This window comes from Carettochelys insculpta, chromosome 7 (genome assembly GCF_033958435.1).
Source record: "Carettochelys insculpta isolate YL-2023 chromosome 7, ASM3395843v1, whole genome shotgun sequence".
In the NCBI taxonomy this organism is placed as follows: Eukaryota; Metazoa; Chordata; order Testudines; family Carettochelyidae; genus Carettochelys; species Carettochelys insculpta.
Genome location: NC_134143.1, coordinates 29,706,262 through 29,729,096, shown reverse-complemented (window position 1 = coordinate 29,729,096; position 22,835 = coordinate 29,706,262). Strand labels below are relative to the sequence as shown.

Below are 22,835 nucleotides of genomic sequence, written 5' to 3'. Positions count from 1 at the left end.
TTATTTTTATGTGTACTGCTGCATGTCCCTGGTGTAGCCTATTTCCACAATGTCCCATACAACTGTATTAACTTACTATACTGTATGTAATGTAGTATAGAATATATAGTACATCGATACAACATGAGTTGGTAGATACTGCTGTGGATACATTCCCTTTCAGAAGTGTCCTCTTTTTTGAATGTTAAAATATGGTAACCCTGCTAGAATGTATTTTAGAATTACAGAATTAAATATGGATACACTTACTCAGTCAAAGCTCATAGTCAAGTCAGTGGAATAGTAAGGACAATGTTAGGGGAGACTATAAAATTTGGTCCATTGTAATTAAAAAATATCTGACTAAATTTCAGGTAATATGTTTTAAAATGTTAATAGTTATAAACTATGTGTAATTGTGCAGACATTATAACTTTTAAGGACTTTGTATTTAGAGGACATAGCCAATAACTCATCTGACATGTCTACAGAGTTTATAATGGTTATAAACAAGCTATTTCTAGGTTTGTATCTATTATAAATTCTGCACGGAAGCCAATGGAAATTATTATAGTTATAAACAGGCTATTTTAATTCTCCTGGCTATTATAAACTCACTGGAGAAGCCAATTAGCTTTATAATGGTCATAAACTTAATCTTTAAAGGGCCATTTACAAACTCCACCAGGAGGCCAACTGGCTTTATAAATGTCACAAAATCACTATTTTTCAGACATTGGAACTCTAATTCCTAAGATTATTTATTACAAAAATGAGACAAAGGGTCCAGATATATCTTAGTTTCATCCCATGTATTTAAAAATGTGGAGTTGTACCAGAAATAAATGCGATTTGTTATGTTTATATCTGATAAGCAGTCTTGCCTGACTTTGGAGTTTGTCTTGATTTCATCACCATATAGTATTTCCTAAATGGAAATGTTCACATTTATGAAATATTATTATTAAGTACCATTTTTTTTCAAAGCTGAGTTGCTACCTTCTATGAGACATTTATATCTCCATATATAATCTCAGTCTCAAATATATTTTGTGGGGTATTTAGAATGTTCAGTTTTATATAATAATGGCCACACTGGCTCTGCCCTCAGGTCCATTTAGCCCACTATTCTGTCTTCTGACACTGGCTAATGCCAGGTGCCCAAGAAGGAATGAAGAGAACAGGCAATCACATGCTCCATCCCATCACCCATTCCCAGCTTCTGGCAAACAGACTATGGACACCATCTCAACCCATCCTAGCAATTAGTCATTGAGGGACTTATGCTCCATGAACATATCTAGATCTTTTTCAGACCCTGCTATGGTCTTAGCCTTCAAGTCCTCTGGCAAGGAATTCCACTTGTTGACTGAGCATTGTGTGAAAAAATACTTCCTTTTGTTTCTTTTAGCACTCCTGCCTCTTATTTTCATTTAATGACTGCTAATTCTTTTGTTATGAGAAGGAGTAAATAACGCTTCCTTATTTGCTTTCTCCACACCAGTCATAATTTTATTGACCTCTCTCATATTTTCCCTTGGTTGTCTTTTTTCTAAGCTGAAAAGTCCCAGTCTTATTAGTCTGTCTTCATATGGCAACCATACCCCTAAAAATTTTTATGGCCCTTTTCTGAACTTTTTCCAAATTTATTGGATCTTTTTTGAGATGAGAAGACTATAGCTACACACAGTATCTGAAATGTTTTAAGCTGAAATTGGTTGTATAGTATTCCTTCTGGTTCATTGATTGGCTCAACACAAGTGTTCAGGAGGGAAAGAAGAAACTGTTATAAGTCAGGACAGAAAAATCAGGCAGGGATACAGAGATGTGGATGTAACCATTGTGAGTCAAGATTTTTCAAAATAAACGAACAAAAGCAAAGGAAGTTCCACATCACTTGAATTTGATATGAAAAATCATCAACAAAATCATCTCTTCTCTTGCATAGTTTGTTTTAATAAACAGAAATAAAAGATCACTAGCTTGCAACCATTTCAATCTATTAACTAAGGTTAAACTTGGTGGCTGTTTAGATGGGAGACCTCCAGTGACGTAAGTAGTCAGTGGAATACCTATCTGTATTTTGTACTGTAAATGACAGTTGTTCTACCTTCTACAATTTTTTCTCCTGTTGTTCTAGTTGGATTTATCTCCTCCCTTCAAAATTTCGCCTTACTCAAAGAAAATTATGCAAAATATACACCAGTGGAGGGTTAAGGTTGAGATTTTAATTAAAGGAAATGGAGAAGATTTAGAGTAAAAGTTTAAAGAGACGTCAGGGACTCCCATCTGTTCACAAGTGCTATGTCTACACTACAGAGAGCTTTTCACCACCAGCCCTCCTCTCACCAGCCTCCTGGTCTTGGGCTCTCTGGTCCAGGAACAACTGTGGTCCTGTTGGACAAGAGAGGCCTGGTTTTGGGAGTTGCAGACTGTAATTGTATCACTGAGGCTTGGCAGGATGAATCGTACAACAGCAATATTGCTACAGAAGGGCACAGCTTATTCCGAAAGGAGAAGTAGGAAAAAAGGGAGAATGTATTGCATTGAACATTAAGAAATTATATGCTTTTCCTTAGGTCCAGAATGAGGTGAGAGGCAAACCACTTGAAAGTTTCTGGGGTTTCTGGGTGAACATAAAAGGAGAAAATATAGAGGTGGCATCATTGTAGGAGTCTACTCTAGACCACTAAATCAGGAAGATGAGGTGAATGAGGCATTTCTGGAACAAATAAATATCTAAAACACAAGACATGCACACGCCTGCTTTAAAAATGCTTCCATTAGTAACTGATGGGTGCGGTGCCATAGATCTGAACAAGCACACATAACTTCAGTTTGGTGCACAAGACAAAACTCACTCCATTCATGGATGTAAAATCTTAGAGGGAACAGTGCCTCACACCCCAGTCCCCTGCCTCCTGACCCCCACCCCATCCCTCTGCCATGAACCCCCTGCACTCCACTCACCACTTACATTTCTTACAGGCACTGTTTTGTTACAGCAGCCCCCTGTGGCAGGGAATAGGTTGTGATAGTACACTATTTCTAAGAAATGTGTTACTTTCACCCCCTGGTTATGAATAAATACAAAGGATTGGAAAGAGGCTCCAATCGTAAAGTTTCTCTAAGGATTTGAAAGTATAAATATGACCTCCATGACATTCACTGAAGATACTAATATTTGAGAGACTGCTACCCTCAGAAATGTTGAAAAGTAAAAAGGAGCTGAGATTATTTACCAGTCGGAATAGAATGGTAGTGCAGAAGACACGGTTATATAATGGCTGGCTGCTTAGGAGAAGGAGTTGATGTTTCAGCATAGGAACCAGTAGCAAAGGTTTTCTGGGGAACAGTCCTTAGAATTCAAAAGTGCATTTGCTATTCTGCTGAGGAATCAACATTTGTGTGTAACAGTCTGGGTCCTATCTGATAACCTGACGGAGCCTATTGTAAAGGAAAGTCTCTATTAAGTGTGAAGTGGAACTAAATGGAAGAATAGATGCCCCATCCTGGGGTACTGCCATTCCCCCCCCAAAATTGGAGAACTGGAAAATAGGAAAGTTTTAAATGCAATTTAAGCAAATGTTTGTGGTGTGACATGTTTGTTTCTTGACAGCAGGGAAAGATCCCAACAGCTGGTCATTCTCTTCTCTTCTCTTACATGAAGCTTTCCTAGGTAATAGGGCAAAGAACAGCCAGCTCGGAGAGTGGAGTGGGGGATTCGGGGGAGAAGAGTGTACTAGCTTTTCAATCAGAGTAGCTAGGGGCAGGTGGGGGTGGGGCTCAGAAACAGCAGAGCCAGAGATGCATAATGAAAGTGTCCTATATTCTTCGCTTTCTTGGGTAGTGGGGAGGCAGAAGCCAATGTCCTGCACTGGCAGGGTTTGGGGCAGGGAGTGCTACCCCTCTTGCCCTCCCCCCAAATGATGCCACTGATTATGCAGTCCCCTCAATGGAGGCTTTTAAGAGCAGATTAGACAATCCTTTCAGGGATGATCTAGGTATATTTAGTCAGCACAGGGTTTAAACTAGAGGGCCTCTCAAGATCCCTTCTGGCATATATTTCTATGTTTCTATATACCTGTGTGATAGAGTGTGCATACCATGCATTGGGCTAGAAGGGGTTAACACCACATTAGCTGTGTCTACACGTGCACGCTACTTCGAAGTAGCGGCACTAACTTCGAAATAGCGCCCGTCGCGGCTACACGCGTCGGGCGCTATTTCGAAGTTAACTTTGACGTTAGGCGGCGAGACGTCGAAGTCGCTAACCTCATGAGGGGATCGGAATAGTGCCCTACTTCGACGGTCAACGTCGAAGTAGGGACCGTGTAGACGATCCGCGTCCCGCAACGTCGAAATTGCCGGGTCCTCCATGGCGGCCATCAGCTGGGGGGTTGAGAGATGCTCTCTCTCCAGCCCCTGCGGGGCTCTATGGTCACTGTGGGCAGCAGCCCTTAGCCCAGGGCTTCTGGCTGCTGCTGCGGCAGCTGGGGATCCATGCTGCAGGCACAGGGTCTGCAACAAGTTGTCGGCTCTGTGTATCTTGTGTTGTTTAGTGCAACTGTGTCTGGAAGGGGCCCTTTAAGGGAGCGGCTTGCTGTTGAGTCCGCCCTGTGATCTTGTCTGCAGCTGTGCCTGGCACCCTTATTTCGATGTGTGCTACTTTGGCGTGTAGACGTACCCTCGCAGCGCCTATTTCGATGTGGTGCCGCGCAACATCGAAGTTGAACATCGACGTTGTCAGCCCTGGAGGACGTGTAAATGTTATTCATCGAAATAGCCTATTTCGATGTTGCTACATCGAAATAAGCTATTTCGATGTTGGCTTCACGTGTAGACATAGCCATTATGGGTGGAGGAAGTCCCATTCTTCAGACCATACTGGGCATGTTCTAAGTGCTGTGCCCTATAAAAGGGAGCTTCCTGTCTCAGTCTGGACTGAACTGATTACTGGAGAGGGAAGACTTCTGGTGGAGTCTCCAGCTGAGGAGCCATCACATATCTTGCCAGCAGGAGCTTTAGATCCCAAATACCAGACTGGAAATCTGTGGCCAACAGAGCCCCAGGGCATAACTGTCACTGAAGAGCCAGGAGTTCCTGACACCCCAGGGACTACAGCTTCAGGAAGCATGGTAAAAAGTGACCCAGGGAAGGTGAGCAAAGTGGTTTCTCCCACCTGTGTGTTGTCAGGGTGTTTCTGTAAAAATCCCTGTTGTCTAAGTGCTGGACCACTCAGCGATTGATAGGGACCTGAATCAGGGCCCAATGGAGTCAGATTTAGCACTAAGGCTTCACAATGGAAGGTGTATCACTTCCCCAGTCAAGTGACATGGGCTGAACAAAGGAAGAGAAACCCAGATATTGAATCCACATTGACTGAGATGTGCTGCCTAACCCGGCAACCAATGGCAGAATGCCACGACAAGCAATCTGACCAGGTGATCTTTCACTGCCTATGTGAAGAAGAAAGGATTTTTCCTTCCACAAGGCAACTCTATAAATATGACCCAAGCAGTGACCATTCTTTTCTTCAGTCCTCACGAACTAAGCCTGCATGGACTATGAACCCATCCCTCAGGGGATGTATTTTCAGACACTCTCAAGAATAGCAGTTTGTAACATCACTGTGGCCTACATCAATAGCTTTAATTGATATGTGTAATGTCTCCCTTTAAAAATTTTTCTCTCACCCTATTATTTCTTTATTAATAAGCATTTAGATTTTAGATTCTAAAGGACTGGCACCGTGTTCTGTTTTGGGTAAGATATTAATATATATTGGCCTGGGAATGTGGCGAGACCCTTTGGGGGCCTGGAAAAAACCATGTCAATTTGGTGAAATAGGCCTTCATAGCCTTTCTCCTGAGTAAGGATGGTTGGTGGTTTGGGCATTAGGAACAGCTGGACAATCTATGGGTTTACTTGTGTAGCTTCTGACTGGCCAGTGGGGCTGGCAGAGGTGGATTTGTGGCTGGCTTGGTTTGCCTTATTGAGAAGGAAATCCCAGCCTGGGCTGTAACTGGCCTGGTTTTAAGCAGTTTTCCTAGGATTGGTTCTCTCAGCCATGCCCAGAACCACCTTGTAATATTACACTAGGTTTGCGTGATGCATGCAAAGTCAGGGGCCTTATTCTGAATTAAATCATGAAAAATGAGAAATTGTATTGCCCATCAACCCTGCATGAATTAAAACAGAAGACTAGCTAGATTCCTTGGTAGAGGCATGCCATCTTTTTCGGTTAACTTCTGGCAAAGTCAGTGGGACCGATTTAAATAGCTTGTCCCTTGCACTTATTTTCTGATGTCTCTCCCTGCGCACTGCTACAAGTACAGAGGAATGCCAATAATCACCTTGGCAGAGTGTCTGAAGCAATTGCAGCTACGTAGGGCCTGAGATACCTGCCTCCTAGGATTACTTTGAACCCTCATTCTGTGCTTCTTTCATTATAAGCCAATCCAGAACCCATGGCATTCTATATCCGTCCTGTCCTGTAGTCTAACATTACCTTGTGGATTTTCTTCTCCATGTGCAGAACATTGCTCCCACTGGTCAGAGGCACCTCAACTCCAAAGCACTTCCTGGTCCTTCTAGTCCACCACCTTCTTCAGTCCTCTCTCTACCACTCTCTGTTGCTGTCCCTTACTCACCAGAGATATACATTCCTATTTTCTTTGAGACTCTCTTCTCAGCTAAGTACTCCTTGAAGAAATACAACCTATTTCCTGGTAAATGTTTTGCTGGATGGGAGGATGTAATCAGCCTGGGTATAGGAGAGAAGGGGTGTCATTATAGTATCTCCAGCTTCCACACACACTTTATTTACATCTGATAATCTCCAGCAGCAGAGCTTCAGCCTGTTAACTCTTGCAATTCAGTTGCAACCCTGGATAGAAGTCCATCCCTTTTGCTTTTACAATGGGACTCCCACCTCCGTGTCCCAAACCCTGGGAGAACAGACTCTTCCCTTCTGTGTTCACATTCTGATCTTTTTTTCTGCTTTCACAATATGATAATTTAGCTCCTGCCTAGAACGCTTTTGGATTATTAATTAAACTAAAACAGTCCAGCACAGAAATTTGTGAAGAAGCCAAGTCTACTCACCGTGAAATGATGTGACCTGCCTGTGTGTGAGTCTTGCTACACGGTCCTTCCAGTCCTGTGTCTCTTCGCTCATCTTAATGCAAGCTGCTGTCTTCCTGCTCGCTCTTTACAAAGTAGTGAGAAGGCTAATTTTAGGGTGCTTCATCATCCTGACATGGAAGGGCATGGTGTCATGTCAGAATCAGCAGCATGTGGCATTACTTGGAGTTGCTATTTTATAAGCTAAGATTTGTGTTCTCAAATTGGTCTCTGTAGGATAGAAGTGACTGTTAAAATAATTTTAGGGCCATATATCTACTAAAGCTTTAAAGATCAGTGTTTCATCCTTAAAGAAGTGATCAAGAGAACATTTTTATTACACTGTGATTGTTGTCCTATTATCCAGCTCTTAAGGTACTCTGGATACAAAGATTTAGGCCAAAAACTGTTGTATGGAAATTTTCTGGTATTTCTTCAGTGCTTAGCCTACTGTCCCATTAATACAATTGAAACCTTCCTACAGTAGGAATGTTTATTTCAATAGGCAGAGAGCTCACAGCATGAGCAAACAGACCACATACCAAACTATTTGTGGGGGAGGGTCACAGGGCAAACTCACTGCTATGGCACCTCCTGCTGGTCAATGAGTGAATTGGCTCTCTCCAGAACTGCCTCCCTCCCTCTGGGCCAGGTGTGTGGTCTGCTGCCACTCCCCGCTCTACCTTGTCTGCTCAGGAACTTTGCCGCTCCCAGTATTGCCAAGTCCTCTTTAGGACCCTGCCTTCTTGCAATGCCCATTACAGTCCCGTATCCCCTTCTGGGTGTCTCAGCAGTCGTTGTTCAGAGTACCCACCAATCTAGCCCCCCATCCCAGGGGTAAACCACGGCCCAGAATGGTCACAGTTGATGTGACTAGGTGTAGTGGAAGGGACTCAGGTCTGCCCACCACTCTGAGTCCCAGTCTAGGAACCCTCTGGCAGCAGCCTTATCGTGCCCTCCTCTTCTCTCCCCTTTGCTGCCTTTCTCCCTGGGGCACTTCCCCTCTGACTCCTTGCACCTTCTGGGCCTCTCCATCAGGGTCAGCAGCCTGGCAGTCATTAGGCTGGAGCCTCTTGCTAGCTCCCCTTAGCTTACACAGTACTGCTCTAATTTAAGTGCTTGCTCTTACTGGGAGCTGATCCTGCACCTTCCCTGGTCTGGACCTAATGGATGTGGCTCTCCTGGAACAGCTGCTTATATGCAGGGCTACTCCAGGAGGCTGCCCTCTGATTGGCTCCCCCCAGGAGCCCTTCACTCATTGACTGGGGGTGCTTCACAGGCTTCCTCCAGACTGCTTTAACCCTTCCTTACAGGAGTTGGGGCACTTGCCTCACTACAGGTAGGCTGAACAATACTTTATGGCTATGTCTGCACTATGGTGATCTTTTGAAAGACGTTCTTCTAGAAGATCTCTTTCGAAAGAGTGTGTCCACATTCGAAAAACTGGATCAAAACATTGATCCGCTCTTTTGAAAGAGAGCATCCACACAGCCCGCGCTCTTTTGAAAGAACAGGTCAGGGATCAAAAAATCCAGAGCCCTGAGGACTGCTCTTTGAAAAAAAGGATCTACAGAACATCTACACTGGTTTTTTTGAAAGAAGCTTTGTGAAAGAAAGGCTTTCTTCCTGATCCAGGGGTGGAAGAGAGCTTCTGGAAGAAGAGCTGTGTTTTGATTTCGGATTGAAAGAGCGAATTTTGTGTGTAGGTGCTCCATGTGTTCTTTTGAAAAAGGGCCAGAGTTTCAAAAAGAACTTGCTAGTGTAGATGCAGCCATAGCCTGCAGCCCCAGCATGAAGGAACCAGTGCAGATTTGTTGTGGGGCTTCTACCCAATGGTTTGTACAAGGGTAGTGGCTGTGAACCCCTGTGTTGTGTTTATTGGGACATTGCATCCAATGTTGCCTCTAACCTTTTCCATCTGTTCGGATTTTTTCCATCAATTGTTCATGTGCACCACCAGTAGGAACAAAAAAAAACAGCTGTGGGTGCTCTGCTAATGCATCTGAATGTGTGAATCTCTCCTAAGCAGCTGCACAAGTAAACAGTTTACAGGGAACACTGTTTGGATAGCCACATAATTAGCACAAAGGTAATCATGTGCTTCTGTGAACAGGGTCTGCATTCATCCTGCACTGTCTTTTCATAGCTTCTCTAATCTTCATTCCCTTCATGCTGTATAAATGTGTCCTTTCTGCTATGTTTTGAGCCTTTTGAAGATGGGGAAGGGAGAGGGTGGGGGAGGATTTAGCTTATATGGAAGTCAAATTGTGACACATATTGGACTTGTCTACACTTGCCCCCAGCTTCGAAGGGGGCATGTCATCAGGGCGATGGGAGATTACTTACGAAGTGCTTTGGTGAATACACAGCATTTCATTAGGCTAATTCTCCCCCTTTTGGAACTTCGAAGTGCTCACGGCTATCCGCATGCTAGCACTTCAACGTTTGACACGGTGAAGTTGCCGCAGGGGAGAATTAGCCTAATGAAGTGCTGCATATTCACTGCAGCACTTCATTAGTAATCTCCCATCACCCTGATTAACATGCCCCCTTCGAAGTTGGGGGCAAGTGTAGACAAGCCCATTTTGAGTAATAGTCTGTTCTGGTATGGCTATGGTCTGGTATGGCTATGGTACAGAAGTGGGTCTGTCCCATGAAAGCTCACCTAATAAATTATTTTGTTAGTCTTTAAAGTACTACTTGACTGCTTTTTTGTATTAATACACAAGTTATCCCACTGAAATCAATGGGGTATTCTCAAAATTAGTTTCTTATTTTTACTCAGCAGCATGTATAAGGGAGACATCAATCTTTCAGAGCTGGCTAGTTCATATACATGCTCTGGAATTGGAAATTACATTGTCTCCTCTGCTGGATAGACATTAAAGACTGTGCATACCAGTCGTTTGGTGAACATCTCTTATTTCACTATTTAGGATATGGTGGAGAATAATTGCAAGTTTATGACCTGCTTCAGAGATGTAAAGCATCATAAATATTATGGCTAAATCCAAAATGTTCAATGTTGAATGTCTAAAGTTAAGCACTTAAATCCATATTTAGGTACAAAAATAATTTTCCTGAAGTTCAGAGGTGCTATCACTTGTAGTTCCCATTGACTTTAATGGGCACTATTAGTGCTTAGTAACAGAGCTGGACAAATGACTGATTTTTTTTCAGTTGTTGGCAATTCACATATAGACCCAAAATTAATTTTTTAAAACTCAGTGAATTGAAAAAGTCCAAAATATTTTGTTTCAATTTCAAAAGTTATTTTGAACTAAAAAAATCAAAATGTATTGAAAATATGAAGACAGTATGTTTGGCCTTTTGATTTGGGAGTTAACAGAACTTCGAAGTTTGGTGCATACTTTGAAGTACCTGTAGCTACACTGCCTGTCAGTGCTTTGAAGTTAGTAACTTCAAAGTTCCCATTGTGGGTATAATGCTTATGAGGTGCTCCATATGTATCACAGCACCTTATTAGCCTCCTCCAGTTGGGCTGATAACCATGCCCCCTTTCAAGAAGGGGGGCTAGTGTAGACCCAGCCATAGTGTAGCAAATTCATGTTTTTAGCACATTCAGACTAAGTTTGCAAGCTCAGAAGTATGTGTTTAATTGGAGGCCAAATTGTCCCTTAACTGTGGCGGGGGGAAAAGCCCAACTTGGGTATCAGGAAACACTGTCCATTTCCACTTGCTCTTATTTAAGTGACTGTGGACTGAGCTTCCTATATCTATGGCTCTCCCCAGACTATGGGTTGGCAACCATGAGAAAGGGGAAAATGCATAAAGCTGATTCTCTTCCCACTTCTGCACAGGAGGGAAATGCAGTGAGCTGAATCCCCTGCACCGGTGGAAATAAAAAGCCCTTGATAATTAATTGTTGTTAGGATTAATTTAAGATTGCTTATTTGGGAATATGAAAATGTAATAACTTATAATTATGGTAGCAACACCTGTATCCATGACCATTTTTTGTCTCTTTTCAGTCAATTGGCTCAAAGACAGAATGCAGAATATTACCATGAAATGCATTTGTGACTTAGTTGATTGCATAGTACATTTGCCATATCCAGGTAATTTTTGAGCATTTATTCTTCACCTTCTGTACACTGACATTGCCTACAAGTAGAGGATGGGTTCATAATAAGTACTATGTGATACACTTTCCTGAATAACTGTGATTCCATTTACAGGCACTTCTGTTATCTCATAAGGACAAAATGGGTCTTCTGGATCCCTAATGCATTGTTTTTAATGTGTGTCCTTAAGGAGAGACAAATTTTACTATATTCCTTACTTTATGCTTTTAATTATAAGTAATATATTCAGTAGATAAGATATATCATACATTTAGGTAAACTGATATTTATACACATTAACCAAGGAATAAAAACCATACACATGAAAATATGGATAATTTCAAAATGGTCAACGAGCCATTTTTTAAAACTTACATCAGGACAAATCTGTCAAACTCAAGAGGTGTAAGTGAGAGGTGAATTTGGTTCTGTATGAGGCTATTTAGATTCAGGAGAAACTCCCTTCATTTCCTCAGTGCTTACAGCTATTTGTGTGTTCATTAAAGTAAGCCTTCTGCCAATTACTTAAGGTAGCAGATCAACAAATCAGTTCTTGCCTGTTGGGGAAATTCTGCATAAACTGAGGTGTTCACTGATGTCCAGTCTACTTTCCCAATGTCTCATTCTGAAGGTCAAGGCTAAACCTTTGATGCTCAAATCAACTCCAGTATTTTCCCCCGAGGTTATTAAATTCCCTGTAATGTGGCTCATATCCCTTAGGTCTTTGAGATCTCCTTGCGCTCTGCCGGAACCTTATGGGGAGAGATTGCCCTGCCTTAGTTGCCCGTCCACTAGTGTTTGGAACAATTCTCTTTCCTGACAGCCTCCTTTGTGTTGAGAGCTCAGGTTTCTTTTCTAGGTCTCCTAATACTGCTTATGCTCACCAACAGTGTACGCAGCCAATACAGATAACATCACAAAATAAAGGTTAACCACAATATAAACATAACTAGACAAACACTGTTTAAAATGTAGTTAAACAGCCTCTTGGTCTAGTGAATTATGATATTGATAACACAGTACATTTTAGAAAGTCAGCTATCTTTTCAGCATCCCAGGAATGTACTCCTGTTGTCCAGCCAGATTTTCGTGTTTCAGGAAGTCTCTCAGGTCTTAGCCATACACACAGTTGCACTAGTTTAACTAAAGATGTGATACTGCATCGTTTTAAGAAACTGGTGCAACAGCTGTTATATCTGCCTCAGCAAAAATGATCTTTGCAGGGGCTTCAAATGTTTGTCACTCTTTGCCACACCAGTCCTGTGAGCCTTACCAGCAAACTCTTTGAGACTGCCAATTTTAATCTTGACTTACAGGTAAAAATCAATGAATCCCAATTTGCCAGATGAGTCTTTCTGCAGTGTCCTGGTCCTCTCACTCATTAAATTTGCTGCCTCTAAGAAAACAGCCTGATAGTGTAGTTGAGGATTCATGGTTAATAAACATAACAGCACTGAGATGGTTTATTTTGAGATCAAGAATAAGTTTATTAATAAAGAACATAGCTTTAAATGATATGAAGCAAGAGAAGGTCACTTCTAATTATAAAGCAAAATACACTGTCTAATCTTCACAAAACGAAACAGCAGTCATGTAGCACTTTAAAGACTAACAAAATAATTTATTAGGTGATGAGCTTTTGTGAGACAGACCCATTTCTTCTGGAAAATTCTGATGGAAGTAAACTGGCACAATGAGAATTTATCAGAGAGAAAAAAATGAAAACTGATGAATTAACTATATAGGACATAAGGAGCGGGGAGCGAAGGGTGGGGAAGAAAATTACTTATTGCAAGTGTCATATTAAGTTAAGTGACTTGCCTGAGATCACTACGAATATAAAAGATGGGAAAATTGTCCTTGTATTGTGTGAGGTAATGGCTATATCTATTGAGACCTAAGACTAACAGGGCTACCTCTGTGTGACTATCTAATCGGTAAGACTTAACTTTAGCAGCCACAGTCTTTGCTTACAAAGCTTTCTCTCTGACACTAAGCTACCTGCATTGCCAGTTCTCCCAGACAGATGATCCGATGTTTACAGAATCAAAAGATGCTCTCTCTTTTCCCCATAAGTGATACATAACAAGAATGAATTTTTGCTCCCCTTATCCTTCCTGAAGTCCATTGTTTTTGTCTTAAGAGCCAAGAAGACTCACTAGGGGTTCAGGCTCCTGTGCATGCCGTGGAGTACTCAGCTCTGATACTCTTTCCTTTGCCACTTGTTAGTCTGGTTGCTTTACTTACCTCATATGTAAAGGTACACTCATTGTCCTCTGCCTTTAATTAAGCCAAGCGGATGGGTAAGATCCACACTCCGTTATCCAATGTGGGTTTGTTTATCCAGCGGCTCCAAAACCATTTTAAAAAAAATGTATTTCCAGCATGTGTATGTTATTCTTTATAATAACCCTGACATAGATCACAATGAAATTCATTAACCATTGTATCACCAGTTTTCATATGATACCGTATAGGCACCGGTGAAATATTTTGCCAACAGTGTGTTGAGTGTGCCCTTTTTCAGTTGGTGTAAGGGGGATATTAGGGTTGTGTGTGTATGTACACTCTTGCATCAGTTTAAATAACGGGCAAGTTAAAAAGCTGTAAGTCACGTTTAAACAGGTATCAGTATTTATACAAAAAGTTGCACTGGTTAACTAAATTGCTGCCATATTACACCTCTAGTTAACTGGCTGCACCTTCTTTGGGTAGACAAACCATAAATTCAGTATGAAATTCCAGTATATTTCTCCGTATTATGGAAGACATCCTCCTTTTACAGTTCCCAGATGGTTTGTATGCCCAGGCATTACTAGTACATAAGAACATATGAATGGCCATTCTGGGTCAAACCAATGGTCCATCTAACCTAGTATCCTGTCTTCTGGCATTAGCCAATACCAAATACTTCAGAAGGAACGAATAAAAACGGGCAGTTTTGAATGATTCCATACTCATTTGGTCTGTTTCTGGCATTTAGAGGTTTAGAGACACCTGGAGCATGGAACATCTCTGTTCATCTTGGCAAATTCTGCCATTTATTACTTCTTTGCATTGTACAGTATTTACTTACAGGGCTTTTTTTCTGCCAGAATGTCACAGAACAGCATTTTGGCACCTTTTTTACCTAAGTGGGGTGGGGCGCTAAGCTGGGAGCTGCTCTGAGTGGCTCGCGCATGGCCAGACTGCGCCAGGAGCAGCTCCGGGCAGCTTGTGCATGGCTGCGACACTCTCGGTGGCTTGTGCACAGCCAGACCATGCTATCCTAGGAGCCACTCTGGGCAGGGTGCTGTACTGCACAGGGAGCCACTCTGGGTGGCTGTGTATGGCTGTGCCACACAGCAAGCCACTGTGGGCAGGAGAGTGAAAGAGTCATCTTCTCCTCCTGCGTGAGATTGGGGCTGCAGAGGGGTTAAGCCTGGGGACAGGGGTGGTGGTTTGATGCTGTAGGAGGTGGAGGGGTTAAGCCTGGGAGCAGGAGGCGGGTAGTTTGGAGGTGTGAGGGGTTAAGCCACTTGGGGGTGGTTTGGAGCTGTGAAGGGTTAAGCTGCCTGTGTGTGGGAGTGAGGAGACGGTTGAGTTCCGGCACCTTTTTTTCTTTAAATAAAAAAAAAATAATAATAATAAAAAAGCACTGTTTACTTATATCTGGTACAGCATCTATTTCAAGTGGTTTTTGACCTCTTGCAGCATTATTGTTATATGCTCAGTTCCATGCTAATTCAGTGGATCTCTTCCTTGTTTTCTACTTGTTAGTGTAACCTCCTTTTCTGTTGCCCAAAATACAAAGCTAAGTGATTGGCTCTACACATCTGATTGGGTTTAGCTGATTATCTGTGGCGATATCTCCTGCCGCTTGGTAGCTGCCTCTACTCTTTTCCCATGTGAAACAGAAGGGAAGCATGTTAGTTCCAGAAAAGTGTATTCACTAGAATAATTGTTTATTATAAATACCAAGAAGAGAGTACAAGTAAAAACCACCCATGATTTTCAAACAGCTGGCCACAAGATGGCACAATGTTATTCTATTTTTCCTCTATATCATGGTTTCCCAAACTGGGGGTACCCTGCTGGGGGAGTGTGAAGAAATTCCAGGGCATGTGTGAGGCAGCTCATTTGCCCCCCACATTCCCCTTACTCCAAGAAAGAGCTGGCCTTTACTTCCAACTCTCAGCCCCTGCTATTTTATGTGGGCGACCTGGCACAGCTGCTACAAAAAGCAGGGTGCTGGCAAAGACCCATATGGAGCTCGCTGCCTCCTGCAAAAGAGTGTGGGTTTGGAGGTGGAGGGAGGAGGAGGAGGATGGGGTTTGATAGGGGGCTGGGGGAGCCTGACTCGGGGGAGGGGAAGGAGATGTTGTAAGGGCAGAGGGCTGGTGGGCCTGGCTTTGGGGGAGGGGAGGGACTTGGGTGGGTGGCTTGTGGGGCTCGGGCAGCTGACTTGCTGTTTGGGTGGGCAACTTGGGCAGCTGGTGGGTGGGTGGCTGGCCCCAGGGGTGGATGGGCGAGCAGGCAGCTGGCCCCAGCAGCTGCAGGGCTGGGCAGGCAGCTCTGGCAGCGGAGCGGTCCGGTGGGTGGTGTGGGCAGCTCTGGCAGCTGGCACAGGTCTCAGGCAACTGGGACAGCACCAGGCACCTGCCAGATGGAGGCTGTACCGTTAGCCTGGCCAGTCCATGGTTGGCCTCCAGGCTGGGATGGGGCCGGCACAGTGTCTGGCACCCCAGCCAGGGCAGCAGCTGGTCTCTGCAGGGCCCTGGGCATGCCTGCAGTTCTGGGACCATGCCAGCAGTCCATTGGGGCAGAGCTGGTGCCCAGGGGGCACAGGCCACATCCAGCATGGCGCTGGAACCAGCCATTACAGCCTGTGGCTGGTCTGGTATCAGCCCAGAAGGAGTCAAGGTCCAGCAGGAGGTAAGGGGACCCTAGAGCTGCAGGGGGTCACCAAGGCTCCAGCGGTTGGCGTGCGGCTCGGGGCAGGGCGGCACAGCTCCATTGAGCCTGCCATCCGCTATTTTCCACACAATTGTTCTGGCAACCCCATTCATAAATTAGTATGCAATCCATTCAGTGTTGATGTTGATACATTGCCAGAAGTGTTGCAAGAACAGGCTCTCGAAATAAAATTATTCAAGTGCAAAAGAATTTTGAAAACTCAAGCTTTGAGGAATTTTAGATAAAATATTTCCCAGTGCTTATTTTTAATTTTAAATAACATTTTTATATCAACTTTTTGTGTTTATTTTAAATTACAAATTGAATTTTTGGTTAAAAGGGGGGTTGGATGATGGTAAAGAAGAGGTGGGGAGGCATGAAGGTCTCTCAAAAATCAAAAGCGGGGACATGATGCTGAAAAGTTTGGGAACCCCTGCTCTATATGAATAATTTGCCCTAAGGATTAGCCTCTACAGATTCACAAATACCTCTTAGTATAAGTAAAAACCTCCTATGATTTTCAAGTAAACGTGTTAGTCTATAAGGTGCCACAGGACTTCTCCTTGTTTTTGCAGATACAAACATCTGGGTGTCCTGGTGCCTCAGGGTGGGGGACAGCCACTGGCAGAGCTCGAGGAACATCTGCCACAGCATCTGGAAATTTTGGAACCAGCAATCACTGTTCTACTCCTCCATGACCAGTTGCTCCCACCACTCTGAGCTGGTGGGTTAGCTCCCGAGCTGGTGGAGCACCTGGGGGGGGCACCAGAGACCTGATGGTCTGGTGTGTCCCCATCTGCCCCTGCGGGAGCCTCCCCTGACAGAAGCAGCAGGGTGACCACTCCACTAGCAGCAGCCAGCAGGGTAAGCTGCTGCTGCTCCATGGCTCTTCCTGGGGGCACTGCGTCTGCAAGGCTTTGTGCTGTGCAGACCGAGAACATAAGAACATAAGAATGGCCATACTGGGTCAGACCAAAGGTCCATCCAGCCAAGTATCCCGTCTGCCGACAGTGGCCAATGCCAGGTGCCCCAGAGAAAGAGAACAGAAGACAATGATCAAGTGATTTATCTCCTGCCATCCATCTCCTGCCCTTGTACTGAAGGCTAGGGCACCATACTTTACCTCTGGCTAATAGCCATTTATGGACCTAACCTGCAAAAATTTATCAAGCTCTTTTTTAAACCCTAATAGAGTCCTGGCCTTCACAGCCTCCTCCGGCAAGGAGTTCCACAGGTTGACTGTGCGCTGTGTGAAGAAAAATCTCCTTTTATTAGTTTTGAACCTACTACCCATCAATTTCATTTGGTGTCCCCTAGTTCTTGTATTATGGGAAAAGGTAAATAATTTTTCTATATTCACTTTCTCCACACCATTCATGATTTTATATACCTCTATCATATCGCCCCTCAATCGTCTCTTTTCCAGACTGAAAAGTCCCAGTCTCTCTAGCCTCTCCCCATACGGGACCCGTTCCAAACCCCTAATCATCTTAGTCGCCCTTTTCTGAACCTTTTCTAATGCCAATATATCTTTTTTGAGGTGAGGAGACCACATCTGCACACAGTACTCAAGATGTGGGCATACCATAGTTTTATATAGGGGAAGTATGATATCTTTCGTCTTATTATCGATCCCTGTTTTAGTAATTCCTAACATCCTATTTGCCTTACTAACTGCCGCTGCACCCTGCGTGGATGTCTTCAGAGAACTATCCACTATAACTCCAAGATCCCTTTCCTGATCTGTTGTAGCTAAATTTGACCCCATCATGTTGTACGTGTAATTTGGGTTATTTTTTCCAATGTGCATTACCTTCCACTTACCCACATTAAATTTCATTTGCCATTTTGCTGCCCAATCACTCAGTTTGCTGAGATCTTTTTGTAGTTCTTCACAATCCCTTTTGGTTTTGACTGTCCTGAACAACTTGGTGTCATCTGCAAACTTTGCCACCTCACTGCTTACCTCATTTTCTAGATCATTGATGAACAAGTTGAACAGGATCGGTCCCAGGACTGACCCCTGGGGAACACCACTAGTTACCCCCCTCCATTGTGAAAATTTACCATTTATTCCAACCCTTTCTTTTCTATCTTTTAACCAATTCCCGATCCATGAAAGGATCTTTCCTCCTATCCCATGACCGCCTAATTTACATAAAAGCCTTTGGTGTGGGACCATGTCAAAGGCTTTCTGGAAATCTAGGTATATTATGTCCACTGGGTGCCCCTTGTCTGCATGTTTATTAACCCCTTCAAAGAATTCTAATAGATTAGTTAGACACGACTTCCCTCTGCAGAAACCATGCTGACTTTTGCCCAACAATTCATGCTCTTCTACGTGCCTTGCAATTTTATTCTTTACTATTGTTTCTACTAATTTGCCTGGTACTGATGTTAGACTTATTGGTCTATAATTGCCAGGGTCTCCTCTGGAGCCTTTTTTAAATATTGGCTTTATATTGGCCATCTTCCAGTCATCGGGTACCGAAGCGGAGGGTGTTGGGGATGGGTCTTTTAAAGAAGCAGCTGCTTGTAGCCCCAGAAGGGCTTTGCTGGCATGCAACCCCCATCCAAGGTGTTTCCTGGCCCTTTCTTTTGAAAGAAGGCATGGGTGAGTGTAGACACTCTCTTTCGATGGCCTGGACGACCCCTTTCAAAAGGGCAGGTAGACCTTTCAATGGTGTTCACTGATGGCGCCAGACCCAGCCTGTGTGTAGACACTTCCCTTCAAAAGCGAGTCTTTTGATTCCTCTCTTTAGAAAGGTACCTGTTTGAAAAAGTGCTGTAGTGTAAATGTAGCCTGTATGTAGTTGTGTTATTTCAAAATAAGATATTTTGAAATAGCTGTTTCCCAACACACAAGTACACAGCTATAAGCAAAGAAGAATTAGATAAATTCAGCTCTTTCATTGGTTTGTGAATTATCCAGAACATATTGATCTTTGCTAGTTTGAGCTGCGGAATTGTTCAGACATCCTATGCAAACATCTCAACCTCTGCTCTGCCTACAAATGATAACATGGAGATGAATCTTCAACCATATGCAATATCTGAATTAACTTCATCCCTCAATTCAGAATTTCACAATTATAAATTATTCTCAGCTCTAAACATATTTGTAGAGATAAGTAAATGAACTTGTTTTTTTTCCTCTTTTTATTTTCCTACTTTGAATGGATACCTGTTGGTGTACTTGAAAGATCTTCTGTCCATCTCCAGGGACTCTCTTGAATACACAAACCTTGTGTGTAAACCTTTTAAGAAAATCTGGTATTTAACTTTGAGAAACTGGTCTTTGTCAAAGTGTGTCCACTTTACCTTACTACTTTTAGTATTCATGACATGAGCGTAGGGCTTTAGGTTTTGTGGTTGTTTGTCAGAGAACAGAACAAATAGAACTCATATCGGACAGCCAAAGCATTGGCATAGTCTCATTCTAGAACTTCTCCATAGACCAGAAGCTGAGGGGTTGCCATGGTGACTCTTGTTGCCTGCTCTGAAATATCTCTAAACTGCTGAGACATGGTCATGGCCCATCATGGCCAATGATGGATCATCACCATACTGAAAGTGTAAACTGATGGATTAATTTGTAGTCGATTTTCCATACCAATATAGACATTGGTATGAAATTAGTCTAAGGTAGACTTTATATTTTATATATTTATACATTTTATATTTTCTTACATTAATGTCATTCTTGTAATTCTCTTTCTTTTGCATACAGAGGACAATGGAGGAATTTAGGCTAATTTAACACCTGTATATTTATACATATTGTTCACAGACTCTATAACCTGTTGAAAAAATGTATTGCATCATATTTCAAAAGCAGAAAGTTTGCGTGAGATAAATATTTCTCTCTGGATTGTTAAATAGATTACTAATTATTTTTTGATATTTTACCTGATCTTGAACTGCTATGTCAAGGAAAATAGAAAGGGTCTTCTTACCTGCTCCACAGGGTCTCCCTTTATATGATCCCATCTTGACCAGCAAATTTTAGCTGACTTTACAGAATGCTGCAACTGGCAAGCCTGAAAGGATCTGACACTGTATATGGCTGCCTGGCTTAACGTATGAAATTGCTGAAAGCTATATGGTGATCAATGCACTGTGATTCAGAAAATGGTTTAATTTTAATATTTATACTGAAGTACCAGAAACTGACTTCATTCCTTATGTAGGCCAAACTGTAAACCCTGCCAGGTCCTTGATCTCACTATAGCTCAGCCCTGCACTCAATTAAGAACCCTGCTGATTTTGGTGAAAAGTGGAAAAGCCTGATTTTTATTAATTTCCACTCGTATTACACCTTGGGGCATGAGTGGCTAGTTAATACCCAGGGGCTTGCAGACTGTTTCTATTACAAGGAGAAACTGAAGATAGATATTTCTTGTATGCAATTCAGTATGAAACAAACCATTTCTTTACTCACAGCTCCAAGACTCTTTCCAAACAGCACACTGTCTCCACAGTTCCCTACACTTGCCTTTTCTTGTTGTTATCTAGGGTTCCCCTGCAGCCCCTCCTGTGAACCTCTGTGTTTCTGCTGCCTCTCTCCCAGACAGCAGTACAAGCAATTCACAAGTTCATTCTAATGTAATACAACCCAAATAACTCTAAAACTGTAAATATTAACTTATGCTATTATATCTAAGTTATTTTCCTCTATAATCCATGACATTTTAGCCTTTAAGACATTTAGTTCAAGGGGAAAGTTAATCTAAAGCCTGTGTCTGCTTCCATGTTCATACACACTTTGAAAAACCACAGGATATAGCATAGTACATCTGTGTGCTTATTTTCATGAATTTTTCTAAGCTATTATCTACCTATTCATTAGTAACTTTAAGTCTTGACACAGCATGGTTGTATGTCAGCCAGACCACATTTCTCTCCAGTCATGACAATCATTTGACATGGGATACTGTATCTTGAATATGTAGGAAACACAGGTCTGGGACATTCCCCAGCAGGGACTCTCAAAGTTCTAGAGTGGCCCCTTAACCACAATAAAAATAAAAAGTGATGATGCATGAAGACAATGTAAGGCACCAAAATTAGGGGGAAAAAAGAGTGAAACGTAATCTGAACGTTAACAAATGCTTTTCTAGCCTTTGCAACTCTAAGCTGATGTCTCAGGGCGCAGCCATATCAATGTCTGCAGCTTCACAAAGACAAGCCGGCCTATAGTACCTTAAAGACTAACAATTTTAAGTAATGACCTTCGGTGGGCAGCCCTTCTCCATCTGCCTTGGAGCAGTTCATAAGACTGCAGGGTTTATCTTCCAGGCAGGAAGCGGGGGCCGAAGGAGAAGAGAAGAGGCAGGGGAAAGCTGACGCTGGCTCTCATTCCGGTCCGATAGGGATATGCCTAAAAACAAGTTGCGAATCTTACCATATGCCAAACAATTAGCAAGTTTCTTAGAACCAAGGCCAAGAGTCCCGCCCGCCCGCCACTGGCCCTGCGCCCCCTGCTTGCGCCTCCCTTGTCCGCTTTCGCTGAGCCCGAAGCCGCCTTGGGTAGTGACAAGCGTTTGAAGGGGGCCCGAACCCCAGGGAAGGCAGGCTCCCGGGAGAGGCCGTGCGGAAAGCTTTATCAGAGGCCGCCGCCGCCACTCACACAGAGCAGCGGCCTCGCACTTTCTGGGTGGGACTGGGACCGGAAGCGGGGGAGCTCTCAGCTGACTGAGGCGGAGGCAGCACTGGAGGGGGGAGTGAGGCGGAGTACGTCCCTCCCTCCACGCGCGAGCCGAGGCGCCTGCGCAGTGCAGAAGCCGGATCGGCGCGGCTAGGCCTGAGGCTGTCACTTCTTCCAGGGGCTCCCTTCCGGCGGGAGCGGGGCTCCTGCGGGCCAGTCACCCAGCTCCTTTTGGCCCCTCGGTGAGTTCCGCTGGGGCTCGGCGCTGCCGCCGGGATGCGTCCGGCCGGGCCTGCTGATTGACCCCGGGCTCCGCGTTCTCCGCTGGGGGTGTCGGGCGCCTAGGTCGCGTGTGGCGCCCGTGTTGGCCCCGTCTGGGGTGAGCTTTGCGCAAGCGGCTGCTGGCCCTGAGGGGAGCAATGAGGGAAACCTGTTAGAGCGCGGTTGGGCCGGCTCCCTGCCCTGCTCCGCCCTGAGTGGGAGGGCACCCACCTCCTCAGCCCGGCAGGGCCCCGGCGCTCGGCCCAGTGGGGAGTGTGCCCCTCGGGCAGGGCCCAGCCACTTCACTCGCCGCCCTGAACTGCGCTAGAGCCACCCTTGGCTCGATCTGTCTCCGGGCTATGCGCCACCGAGGCAGCTCTCGGGTGTTTGGCTCTTCGCGTGTGCTGCGAGAGGGGCCGGGATAGGCTGCGCAGTTTGTGTGTTGGAACAGACCCGAAAGATCTAGACGTCTGTGTTTGCGCATTGAAGGGCCCCGGGATAATGTTTGGCAAGGAGGAGTCTGTATGAACATGCTTGCCCAAAATTGGCTCGCACAAAGTTTCATCTACAGTAATGGTCGTTGGTCCGTTGTGTGTCGATTATAAAGACGCCTGGTATCTTTCTGGCTCAGAGGTGCTATCGATAATAAATGTTTAATATTATGTTCTCTGCATGGGATGATTGAAAATGAGATTCAGAATGTAGCAGTGTTTCCATGAACGCAGAATGTTGTCTTCAGAAGAATGCAGACTTATAATGTATATTGCAGTCTTTGAAGTCGCTAGTTTTATGCCAGAGTTTCT

At 43.9% G+C, this 22,835-nt stretch overlaps 2 protein-coding genes across 8 annotated transcripts in view; one reads left to right on the top strand and one right to left on the bottom strand.

Annotated features, from left to right (window-relative positions):
- The window catches only part of MYPN (myopalladin), a 179,174-nt gene extending 171,992 nt beyond the window's left edge, over positions 1–7,182 (bottom strand). For 3 of the 4 annotated variants that reach the window (XM_075000208.1, XM_075000212.1, XM_075000213.1), the window contains exons 1-2: positions 7,087–7,182; positions 6,491–6,745 (exon numbers count right to left, since the gene is read on the bottom strand). In XM_075000208.1, the coding sequence (XP_074856309.1) occupies positions 6,491–6,522 (32 nt within the window). In that variant the 5' untranslated portion in view covers positions 6,523–6,745; positions 7,087–7,182. The remainder of the gene's footprint in view (positions 1–6,490; positions 6,746–7,086) is intronic. The other variant, XM_075000211.1, reaches the window with a different exon arrangement.
- Positions 7,183–21,630: 14,448 nt separating this feature from the next.
- HERC4 (HECT and RLD domain containing E3 ubiquitin protein ligase 4) overlaps positions 21,631–22,835 on the top strand; it is a 76,441-nt gene continuing 75,236 nt past the window's right edge. For 2 of the 4 annotated variants that reach the window (XM_075000202.1, XM_075000204.1), the window contains exon 1: positions 21,655–22,013. The gene's annotated coding sequence lies outside the window, so the exon portion shown is untranslated. The other 2 variants (XM_075000206.1, XM_075000203.1) reach the window with 2 other exon arrangements.